This window comes from Saccostrea echinata, unplaced genomic scaffold (genome assembly GCF_033153115.1).
Source record: "Saccostrea echinata isolate AGI-Se365-2 ecotype Australia unplaced genomic scaffold, CSIRO_AGI_Sech_v1 ptg000054l, whole genome shotgun sequence".
In the NCBI taxonomy this organism is placed as follows: domain Eukaryota; kingdom Metazoa; phylum Mollusca; class Bivalvia; order Ostreida; family Ostreidae; genus Saccostrea; species Saccostrea echinata.
In genome coordinates this window covers 685,088-697,591 of record NW_026889803.1, presented here as the reverse complement: position 1 = coordinate 697,591, position 12,504 = coordinate 685,088, and the positions used below count along the sequence as shown (strand labels likewise).

Genomic DNA, 12,504 nt, shown 5'->3' with positions numbered 1-12,504 from the left:
CCTATATATATTTTAGGAGGTAAAATAACTATCTTGCATAGTTTTTAACAGCCAGTGGATGGGTGTAGAATATATTGGGAATGAGAAATCTCTTTAATTTCAAGAATAGTATTGATTGCATGGTTACAAATACAGAAATTATTGTGAATATTTTCCTTCAAAATGCAAATCCCCCTATATTTTGGTTCGATTTCAATAAGACTTGGCATAACAGTGGACTACAAGAAGATGCATGTTTTTGTGATTTTCATGGTATTTGTTATTGGGAATGTCTGTAAAATTCTTTCAAAACACTATTCCTCCTATAGTTTTTGTCTGATTTAAATAAAAGAATGAATGCATGCAAGGCATGGGCACCCCCCCCCCCAACCCCCTCTAGAACATTTCTCAAGTTCAAGGTCACTGGCAGAAAAAAGTGTGACTGGTCTATAACTTTTTAATGGAGAAACACTGGAAGTTTAAACCTGAAAGATAGTTCATGTCCTGGAGTGATCCATGCCATTTAATCAAGTGTACGGTCATTTTAAAAAAAGTATTATTCCAGAATTGTCCATATATATATAATGCAGAAAAATTGGAGGCTCATACTTATGTCAAATATTGCTTATGACCTGAGGGTATGTCATGACCTTGACCAAAGGTCATTTGTCATGACCTCGACCAAAGGTCATTTGAGCAAAATCAAGATCACTGACAAAGGAGTAAAATGAAAAATACTATTAAAAAGAATTCAATAAATAGATAAATAAAAAAATGGTTGACCATTTTCCACTCAACGTTGGTAACAAATATTCCTGACGAAATAAATACGAAAGTCTTTGAGCAACTATTTTTGGCGAGAAAAGTGCAAATTTTATGCTAAAAGATGCAATTTTCGCGTTAATTCGTGAAAACTTTGCCTTATTACGTCTTATAAAGCGAACATTTAGCTTTATAAATAAACGCAAAGAAATGCGAAAAGATACAGAACCCGGCAAAAAACGCATAGACCTTGTAACGTGAAACTTCTTGCCACTTTACTCGAAGATTTCGCAAATGCGCTCTGCCCTTAGACAAGAATCAGAGTAAAACTGAAATGTAGTATATGACACAATTTGTATTTGATTCAAGTATTAATTTCAAGTATAGATATACTGTATTGGACTCCAATTAGACCAAGATAAAGTAAATTTTGTATGCATAACCTTGCAAGGGACGTAAAACTACAACCAACTAGCAATAAATGCACGTTTCCCCATTTATAATTAATCAACAGTGACGTCTATTCAAGAAAACTTCGTTGAACATTTTTCCTTGGGAAGATGAACGGTCGCGTTCGCCGTTTACATAGAATGAACGTTTTGGGGCTTTCAAAGATCGTTAAGAGATCGATTAGAGAATTTAAATCGCCTTGTAGAAAGGTCTCTCAACGATATCCATGAGTGTAAAGAAAGAATTTCAGTCCACACTGGCATAAAGTAATCCCTGAAATCAGTAGTTAGTAACTGAAAATGCAACGACATTGAATTGTCAAAGTAATGTGAGTATATACTCAGTATGCCCATATTATTTCTTTGAAGTTCATAGTTAGGCTATAGTTTATCATATTGCATGGGGAAATTAACAAATACAGTGTATTTAATATATTATCATGAAACATGAATAAAAGCACCCGTCATGCATTTTCTAATTGAACATTTATCCATAAGTATATTTTAGGATAAAAATAAAGTATATATAATTGTAGGTATCTAGGCATTCGGGGAAAAGTATATTCTTCTATTCACATCAATTGTTAAACAAACATAATGTAAAAAGTAGGTGATATCATTGCAAGATATCACATGTCACTTCCAGTTTCAATTCATGCTAATAAACATTGGTATCTTAGACAAAATTAAAGGAAGTTAGATTTCTTTAAAGAATGTAATTTTTGGTTTGTTTATTGGGGTGCAAATGTCTACTTTTTGGAAAAGTGTTCCAACATCACCTTCATATGGTGTTTAAGTCTTCCAAGTGATTCGATACGCATGCAGGAGAATGCTCTGAATACTATGAATTTTTAAACCGAGCCTAGCTAGCTACAGACAAATACGTTGATGTTACAAGGATTTCAACCGTCCTGTTTCAAGTCAGCTTTTAGAAAATTCAATGGTCGCTTTAATAACCATAAAAATGTCAATACACCCTATCGCTGGATCGTATTTTGTCTGACATGTTTCTTACCCAGTGCTAGGCCTTTGTTTTTCTACAAAATTTGACTTCGGAGTACTCCGTCTACTTGAGCAATATAAAGGGCTCACGGTGGGTGTGACCTGTCAACAGGGGGTGCTTACTCTTCCTCTGGTGTTTCCAGGGCTCCGTGTTCTTGTCCTGTTCACGATTCGTTTTGTTTACTGAGTTGATGAGATTGACCAATGTTCCGTATCTTCACATTTATTACTTCTAACATTTCAAAAAACCTTGAATCATAGGATGAATAGAATGAAAAATGTTGCACGAAAAATATTTCAATTTCAAGCTTAATTTGGAGATTTATTGAATTAAATAATGATTTTTAAAATAATTATTGTTCCTGGCTGAGGAGCGGATGTTTTAAATCCTGGAAAGGGGAATAGATACACTTGCATTGCCATCATTTTGTTTACAATTTTGATATCCAGTTTGATTGAACTTAAAATGAAAGATTCTTATTATTCAATGACAATTGTTTCTAAAATCAGAAATGATGTTTTGTGACATGCAGTTGTGTCATTTTAGCTCTACTGGTCAGAGACCAGAATACTTATATACAGGCAGTTAGTATGGTGTCCGTCGTCCGACTGTCTGTTTAGCTATTCGTCTGTTTGTCTGTAAACATTTTAAAATGCTACTCCTCCTACAGTTATGGTCCAATTTGAATATAACTAGGCACACTTTTTTTTCTTTTTATCGGTTTTTGATTTGGAAAAACAGGCTTGCATGGTTACTAAAAATTGAAATTTCTGTGAAATTCTTTCAAAATGCTACTCTTCCTGCAGTTTTAGTACATAATTAGTACTACACATAAATGCATAATTCTTTATATCAGTTTTTGTTTTCGATGAACGGGGTTGCCATTTTTCTTAAAATAGAAATGTCTGTGAAATTCATTCAAAATGCTTCTCCTCTTACAGGTTTCGTTCAATTTAGATATAACTTGATACACAATTAGACTACTTGAAAATAAATGATTCTATATATCTATTTTTGATATGGATGAACGGGGTTGTCATGGTTACTAAAAATAGAATTTTATCTGAAATTATTTCAAAATGCTACTTTTCCTGCAGTTTAAATCTGTTTCCAGTTACTAAAAATTAAAAAAAAAAAGATTATTAATTTCTTTTAAAATTATACTCCTCCTGCAGTTTTGGACTGATTTCAATAAAAAACTTGGTACACTAGTGGAGACTTCACTTAGATACTTAATCCTTTTTATCAGTTTTTTTTTATTTTAATAAATGATGTTGCCATGGTTTCTAAAAGGATATATTTATGTGAATTTCTTTCAAAAGGCTACTCCTACATTAATTTTTGTTCAATTACAATAAAACTTGTCACAAAAAAGACTATAAAAGCAAGGATTATTATTTTATTGCTGTTGTCAATCAATCAATCATATATTTACTAGAGTATTCAAAGCCATCGGCCCAAAGTACAATACATTTTAAATCACATGTATTTACATAGTCCGGTTCAAACATAAGACAAAACATAGCACTTTTAGCCTTACAATTTTTTATACAAGTAGTAAATATCAATCTTCTTCAGACTTCATAAAAACGTCTCTTCTTTTGAAAGCTATAGGAAAATATACTTTGCCAAAGCATTAAGATATTTGATCATCCATATTGAAATAATTTTTGTTTATTTCCCAAAAAGAAGAGATATTTTGAAAATATCTTTATACAGATCACAATATTCGATAAAGTGGACTTCATTTTCAATACAAAGAATTCCTTTAGTTTTTAAACAAAATTTACATACTCTTTCATTTCTCGGAATATTTCTATACCTGCCACATTCTACTTCCAAATCATGACTGGATACCCTTAATATACACAAAGCTGACCTATAACTTTTACGATTTACAATATCCAGATAACTCAAAAAGAGATTGACTGTTGTTGTCATAGTTTCAAGTCCAAGTGCTACAGTAACTTTTCTCTACCTTTGTTAGGTAAAAACCAGTAGAGTTAAAGTCTCATCAGAGACTTCTGTTTTTTTGTAAGTAATTCTTGTACAACTTTATTTACAAGTAAACGTAACCTTCGGAACAGAACGTTGGACTTCATAATCTACGTAAAGGTCTCTGTTTCACGTTCGAGCACGTTGAAAGCTTATTTTATTTTCAAAGATCGTGTCAGTTTCTGGGACATGTGCCTGTATCGTTTTTTTTTTTTTTAAAAACCTATCATTTGTACAAAACAAAATCTTTTATAATAAATTCAACTTCAGTTACATTGAACTAATAAAAGTTTTATTTCTTCAATGTAACTGAAGTTGAATCAGTGTTTTTAAAAGTGTACTTGAAACGCTTTTTGGTCGTTAAAATGCATTTTATATCATTAGGTGCACTAAAAACTTGGATGAATAAAAAGATGAAGTATTCTCACTCAGCTTGTATCAACCATTATTATTACCATAAAAATATTCAGCAAAACTTAAGCTTATAACCCGAAAGTTTGCGTTAAATATAACGCAAAAGTTCTGTGTTGTGTGCGAAACTTGCGCGTTAAATAGCGGAAGTTCTGCATTTTCACGCAATAAGTACGCATTTCTTTGCGAAAGTTTTGCGATATAATTAAAAATTAAGGACCCTCTATACACCAGTGCAAAATGTTTTTTTTGACATCGAGAAAATTATATTGAATAAAGTTGTAAATATTGGGCTTATCTATTTAATTTTTAATATATGGTACGTGGCATTTACCCCCGGGAAAAATGTTCAAACACAACACAGTATCAGTGAACAGAAATCACAGTTGTTTACTTCCATGAAGAAAATACATGGAGATAATGTGTTCAATTAATTTATCTTGGCCCTTTGAAATATGAAGAATACTTGTATTGATTACAAATTAGGTAATATACTGTAAATTTCTATTTATTGGAATTTAGATCCAAGAGCAGATCACTCTAATTGCAGAAAAATACCATAGAATCAGAACTCTTTAGTGTGTAGTGTAGAGAGGGTTCTTAACGTGTTTATTCTCGAAAGATTCAGTTATAACGATTTTTCCACACGGCAGTTAATTTACGAAATGAGCTCGTCATACATCACTCATAAATTAAAAATCTCAGTTTTGATGAAAGATTCTAAACTAAACTGCATACTAAAAACATCTTTTCATTTTCCAGTGTCTTGAAAATGAAGGGTAAGCGAGGGGGGGGGGGGTGTTCCCTACAATGACAACCTTCCTAATTTTTAATATTTATTAGTTTAAGCATAGCAAAACAGATTCACTCCGCGCTTGACTGGACACATACTTTAGTATGAAAAACATTGACGTGTAAGGTAAGATAAAATTCTGTATTATCGATCTTTTTTTATCAAATTAACCGACCGTCAAATGAGGCTGTATGTGTATATAAAAATCAATATATTATGTTACAGTTTACCCTTGTATTAATATAAGATAAAACCTGTAAAAATCACAGTTTGTTGTAGTTCTCGAACTTATTTTTCCCTGTATGCTCTCTACTGCATGTATAAATCTAAATTAAAAGTCATTTGTGTCACTTCTTAATAGGATAGCACATATTTCATATGGAAATGGGAATTTTGACTTGAAAAGACGAATATCACGGAGGCAGTGGGAGGGGGATAAGTGGACGTTGTTTCCATGGTTTCCCACATAGACTACGAAACGTACTTTTTTAAAACACTAGTATAATTAAGGCATATGTATATTTATGTAAATGAACATAATCACTAAAATTCTAAAGGGATTAGAATAAAACATATACTTATGTTCTTTCATTACCAGGTGGATGTGTCATGCAGTTACGGTGTTCAAAGAAACGGACGATTGTGTGTGTGTTGTCTTGTATTTGTGCTGTGTTCTTCACCTGTTTTCTGTTTTTGATTGAACTTCCTCGTCCAAGTACACCAAACAAAGTACAAATTGTGGTACCTAACCTACCACGACTAGATTCGCTGGACTATGATAGATTTAAAGACCCGGATTTTGGTGATTACGACGAACAGGAAGTCGTTGAAAATTTAACTAACAACGCCGGTGTCTCTCGGAACGACGATTCGAACACGGTAGTAGTTTTTGTCAGGGAGAATTCGAAGTGGAGGAGGAAAAATGTCTGTCAGCAGAAGCCACTTACAATACAGAACAGTGTTGAATCATCTGCTGGAAAATTACTTTTACACATGGTGGCAAACAATCAGAATACGCTAGAAAAGAAAGATTTTGCAAAACAGACACAATTCGAACTCCTTAAACTTGTTCACAGCAATCTTGCCTTCCATACCAACTCTGTATTAATAGATGTTGGAGCAGGTGATGGAAGATTCAGCATTTTAGCCGCAAAAATAGGCAAATTTGCCATCAGTGTAGAATCTAATGTAGGAAATATTTATGGACTTTGTGCGTCTGTTGAGTTTGCAAATGCACAACCCTATGTGACTATAATTCAAAATAATTCTTCCATGCAAACTGAGCAGTTTAATTCATATTCTCCAGACCATATACTTGTAATAGACGAAGAAATTTCGTGTGTCAAAGAAAACGGATTCTCGCTTGACCAGTTAGTAAATCTGGAAACACTGGAATCCCAGACAAGAGTGATCGTTCGTATTGAAGCTTTTCATCAGAATGCAGAGAAATTGCTGATTTGTGCAGACGATTTTTTCGCTAATTTTGATGTCCTCGCGATTATTATGCCTTGGGCAGAACACAATATTCAAGATAAAAAGAAACTAGCAGAACATCTTAGCGCTCACAAGTTGATACCTCATGAAACCATTGGCGTGGAAAAGGAGCTATTGATAAAAAATGTTGAATATTGGCCATTGTATGTTATTTGGAAACAGGGTGTTTATTAAATTTTATTCACGAAAACAAAGGTCCGCTAATTTATATTTTTCTCTGGAAAAAATGCAGTTTTTGCGCATTACATAAACTCAACCAAGAGGCCCATGGGCCATTTTGTTCACCTGATCACTTTGGTCAGGAAAAAGCAGAAATCAGTTCAGTATTTAAAAGTTTAAATATACAAGTGGTCCCAAATTACCAAATAATTTAATTCTAAAATCCACCTCTGAATTTCATATCACTTTATTACAAATTCAATGTATAAAAAGGTTTTTAAAAAATCTACTCATATGCTTGTTTCAACACACACAACTTCAATAACAAGCTCCCCTCCCTTCAATATATCCTCATACAAGTTTGTATACCTGGTAGGGATTTTTACTCGTACTCTTTTAAAATTTTTATATATGAAAAGAAGAAGAAACACTTAAACTATTCATGGCTTTCAAGCAATGTACAATAGTCTGCATCAATCTACATAGTTTCAATAATGATTATGACCATAGTTATAAAATGGTCTTTCTTATATATGTAAGTCTGAACTCCTAATTATAATAAGCTTGTTATGAGAGAGCAGCAATGCTTTATCTTCTAGCCTCTGGCTTTCTAGCACTCGGAACACGACTGCGGCTTTTCACTCTACGATCAGCCTCACTTTGGTGAGAACGTTGAGAAGTCTCAGGGGAACTAATCACTTTTGGCCTCTGTCCAGATATACTCCTAAGAACCTGCAAGATGGCCTGTGGAGCAACATTCATCTTCAGCAAATCCATGATGATTCTAGAAAAATGAATTCAAAAAATATGCTTCATGCATATTATTTGCATTGAGTAGGATATAAAAGGGGGCCTATGGGCCACATTGCTCCCCTAAGCACTTTTTACTAGAAAAGGCAGAAATGAATTTAGTAAAGAAAAGTTTAAAAATATAAGTGGTATCACTCCACCCCACGGGGCGATGATTCGAACAAACTTGCTACCATATTAATATGACTCATCCTGGCTTTGCTATTCTTGAGAAGATGTTAAAAGATTTTTCCTACATATTCCCATGAAAAACTTTGATTGCCTAATGTGGCTCCATCCTACCCCTGTGGGGGTCATGATTTGAACAAAATTGAATCAAAACTACCTGAAGATGCTTCTGTATATTACTAATGATGGCTTTGCTATTCTTGAGATTCTTAAAGATATTTCCTATATATTCCTGTGTAGAACTTTGATCCCCTGTTGTGGCCCCACCCTAACCCTGGGGGTCATGATCTGAACAAATCTGAATCTGTACTATGTAATGAAGCTTTAAATAATATTCATTCTTTCTGGTCCAGTTATTTTTCATCAGAGTTTTGAAACATGCCATGTCATTTCACTAATTCTTAATTATCTCCCCTTGAAAGAGGGCATGACCCTTCATTTGAACAAACTTGAATCCCCTTCACCTAAGGCTGCTATGTGGAAAGCTTTGGTAAAATTGGCTCAGTGGTTATGGAGAAGAAAATGAAAATGTGAAAAGTTTACAACAATCATTACAGAGGGCAGTATTTGAGAAAATTGCTACTACTGGTACATTCTACTTCTATGTGCAATTTGCTTTTATACACCAAAGCATCTATAAATACTAAATAATGCATCAAGAAAAAAATATTTTTCATGTGCTTAGTAAGCATCAGGATCAGTCACACAGTGTCCAAACATCAATGCATAGTGGGTCATCCCACCAAGAAATGCACATGAGATTTTTTTTATTTTGGCAGTGCTTCAAGGGTGTAAATTTTTTTCACCTTTCTTCCTTTTCTTTGTCACATTCTATTGGATTTTTTTCTTTTTTATGAAGCCTAGATTGTGTATGTGCTAAAGTTTGAAGGGTTATGGAAATTTGGGGAAAAAAAATCATGAACCCCCCCCCCCCCCCCCCCCCCATGCCTGTCGCATGTCTGAGGATTTTTAAAACAAACAGAATAAAGTTAGAGCTTTTTTAATTTTAATAATTGATAGAATAAAACTTCCACTTATGATCCATTCCAAATATGTTATACCCTCCTCTGGGGCCCAGCAAACTAGGTCAGTATCTCAATTTTTAGTCACAACACATTTTTACCCCAAGGCTGTGGAAAAGATAGGAACAGTGGAAAAAAAAATACTTACTTGAAGACGCTGGGATCAAACACGACTCCAGCCAACTGTGACAGCTCATATAATTCTTGTTCGTCCAATGACAGGACATTTTTACTGAGGAGTGTGTACTGAAGAAACTGATCGCTGGTCACAGTTGTCATGGTTAATAATCAAATGACAGACTTCATTAATGCATCCTTCAATCCATATTTTTTGCAATAACCTGTGAAGAGTAAAAAATTGATCTAAAAATATTATAATAATTTACAAATTTAGTTATATGTTTAATTTAGTGAAAGACTTGGAATTTTTCACTTATCCACTGGTTTTGAGTGAAGTCTTTCATCAACCCTTGACAGGAACTATTATAAAGTCTTTCCTAAGGGGAACAGAGAATTGACAGTGAGTAATCTTCTTTTCTTATATATATATAATACTGATGTGTATGTTCAAACAGGGGTGGATAGCAATTTCATAAGCCAGGATATAGATTTGCTATACATAAAATAGTTAATTTACCAAAACTTAATAAAGGAAATAATTTAACAAGTCTAGGACAATCTCTCGATTAACTGATTAAGCTATATAGTTCTTATTAGCTAAATACCTTTATTATGCTTTCCAGAATACCTTGATTTAGCTATTTTTCCAACTTTTTTCTTAAATGTGTTATTTTTCAGCACTCTTGGTCATATCCTTGCAATTATTTGTCTCTTTCTTACCGAAAAAAAAACAAAAAAACTGTGAAATACTTCATATAAATAGCTTTATCAAGATGTTCTGAATTAAATTAAATTAAGGTATAAAAGCTCATTCAACCTATATATATAAGCTAAATCAAAAGCTTATGCTTAAAACTGAGAAGACCTACATGTACTTTTGATCTCAATCTCACTTTTAATTACCACTATTAACTCCTTATGTAAAAGTGAGACTGAGATCAAAAATGAGTTCGTCTTAAGTTTTGTGGCCTAGGAGCCAGGACCTGCTGATCAGAAGAACAAATCTCATTTCATAACTGTCACCTGCAGGAGGCCATAGAGTATTGTTTTTTTTTTTCATCAAGAAAATAGATATTATGGTATCAAATTTAAGTATATCGTTGCGGGAGTTAGCAAGATTCCAGTTCCCCAAAGCCAGGACTATTTCTCGAGGCGAAGCCGAGGGAAATAGTCCTGGTCGAGGGGAACTGGAATCTTGCTAGCCTGGTTCCCTGTCCCTGTTTTGCTTTGTGTACTCCATGTCACTAGGGCCAGGTGGACTACAATGGATTCAAGGCGAATCTGCCCTGAATCTGAGCCCATTGTGACGTCGTATTTAGCTGCGCTTCCAGTGTAGAAGTTCATTGTGACGTCGTATTTTTCTATGCCGTCGATGTAATGTATCATTGTGACGTTTATATTTATTTCCGTGGTTAATGGCAAGGGCTCAAAATCCAATGATTTAGCGCGATTGTTCTGACTAATCAGGGGACAGCATAGATTGTAATCCACCTGGCTCTCCTGCCTTGGCAAGGGTGAGCCAGGGGACCTGGCTAAAGTCTTGCTAACTCCCGCAACGATCATCGTCGCAAGCCATGGGTTTTGTATCCATTCTATTTCCACAAACCCGTGGCTGCCTCCTACCAAATTCTCTCGTTCTCGCGACTGAATCATTGAATATTTATTAAGTGACGCCAGATTTACCTTGACCAATGAAATCACTCTGTAGCAATTTTTGGTACGCTTAAATGGCGGCGCCCATAATGAAATCATGTTTGCTATGCGTGGCAGATTTATTGAAAAAAATACGATAGATCCTAAAGAACAGAGGTGAGTAACGTATATTCTAAAATACTTACAAGGTTTTACATTAAAATACAGGGTTTCGAATGTAGACGTGTGAGAACACTGAATAGCGTTACTCGTTAAGAAAGGAAATTCGAACCGAAGTTGATGTACAGCTCGTGGTTATGGTTACATCCAAATACAAGATAGACTGATCATTTTCATTGGTTCTGACTCCAGGCGTCAGATGTTATTCCATTGGTTGAATGTATGTTATTAATATTCATGAGAATGAGAGAAATTTGTAGGAGACAGCCACGGGTTTGTGGAAATAGAATGGACACAAAACCCATGGCTTGCGACGATGCCTCAATGATGTACTTTTAACTGTTTTATTATACCGATACAAACGTAAAATTTAGAGGATTCAGATAGCGTGATTTCATTGCAGGGATTAGCTCACAGAACCAACACACAGGGATTAGTCCATTCACATATCATACCAATGTAAAAGTAAAATCTAGAGGATTATGGATAACAGGGAATTAGCTTTTGATACAGGGATTAGCTCACATGACTATAGATAGAATGTTCTATCGTTAAAATGATAAATGTCCCACAGACCCGGTTTAACAATAGAATGCGTTCCGTGTATTGTCTCTGTAGCAAAGAAAATACGGGAGATAACTCTAACTCAATGCATTTACTATGAAAAATCCCGAGAGTTCCGAATGTCAACATGGTGTGTAAATTTGAAACGAGTAAATTTCAGTAAAAAACGTTGGTGAAAAAGTGTTGAATTCTTCCATTATATGGATTAAATTTTTAGATGAAAGGTTATATTTACAGTCTCAAAAGGGTTTGTTATGATTAATTTGACTGTTATTTTCAATGCAACTTCATAAATTTTCTCCAAAATCGTTTCGGAGCGATTCTGCAATTTTCTGCTACATTACAGGTATATGGGAGGCATTCTAACTGTAGTGAGGGCCTGTCCCGAGACACAGTTAGATCATTCTAACATGACTACCGCACAGGGATTAGTCCATACATAACGATTTCTAGGGAATTAGTCACATCTAACGATAATGATGTAATGTTATATAGGGAAAAAATCAGTAGAGGTATAATAATATAAAATATCAAACTCTTCTGGTGTTACATTAGTGCAGGTCAATGATCATTTTGGGTGATTAGGGCACCCCTCAAATAACATAATAAAAAAAAGTTATTTACAAAACAGAACAGTAATCTGTGGGATTTTTAAGATATATATAAAGATAATGTCTCATGTCTTACTGCTTCTGTTGGGTGTAAAGGTCAATATGATCACGAAATGACGAATTCTCTGCTGACTTTCTAGACTAACCCTTGCCTCTAGGTTTACATCGCGGAGGAATCGTTGATAAAATAGTTCGAAATGAAAGCGATGCTTAACACAAGTATAAAACAAACATTAAAAAGAATTGTATTTCTTGTACAAGAACCGAAACACTCGGCATGATCTTTCTTAAATTCGAAGTAAAATAAGTAGTATAATTAAAAACGGAAGTCGGATTTAGCATCATTACAGGA

At 34.2% G+C, this 12,504-nt stretch overlaps 3 protein-coding genes across 3 annotated transcripts in view; 2 read left to right on the top strand and 1 right to left on the bottom strand.

Annotated features, from left to right (window-relative positions):
• Positions 1–1,698: 1,698 nt before the first annotated feature.
• Positions 1,699–12,504, top strand: part of LOC133171812 (integrator complex subunit 2-like) — a 275,651-nt gene continuing 264,845 nt past the window's right edge. Inside the window, exon 1 of the mRNA XM_061306612.1 lies at positions 1,699–1,710. The gene's annotated coding sequence lies outside the window, so the exon portion shown is untranslated. The remainder of the gene's footprint in view (positions 1,711–12,504) is intronic.
• On the top strand, positions 6,002–7,068 carry LOC133204555 (uncharacterized). The gene has a single exon (XM_061340304.1). The coding sequence runs from the start codon at positions 6,002–6,004 to the stop codon at positions 7,058–7,060; it is 1,059 nt and encodes a 352-aa protein (XP_061196288.1). The 3' UTR covers positions 7,061–7,068.
• Positions 7,277–12,331, bottom strand: LOC133204554 (mitotic-spindle organizing protein 2-like). Its single transcript, XM_061340303.1, has 3 exons — positions 12,229–12,331; positions 9,194–9,386; positions 7,277–7,829 (listed from the first exon to the last, which is right to left on the bottom strand). The coding sequence occupies exons 2-3, from the start codon at positions 9,322–9,324 to the stop codon at positions 7,634–7,636; spliced, it is 327 nt and encodes a 108-aa protein (XP_061196287.1). The 5' UTR covers positions 9,325–9,386; positions 12,229–12,331; the 3' UTR covers positions 7,277–7,633.

What these genes read in the sequence shown, in the direction of transcription:
- LOC133204554 (XM_061340303.1), bottom strand. Translation starts at nt 9,324, where the DNA reads ATGACAACTGTGACCAGCGATCAGTTTCTTCAGTACACACTCCTCAGT. An exon ending in TTTGATCCCAGCGTCTTCAA is followed by an intron (nt 7,830 to 9,193) that starts GTAAGTATTTTT and finishes TCATTTTTCTAG; the next exon opens with AATCATCATGGATTTGCTGA.
- LOC133204555 (XM_061340304.1), top strand. Translation starts at nt 6,002, where the DNA reads ATGCAGTTACGGTGTTCAAAGAAACGGACGATTGTGTGTGTGTTGTCT.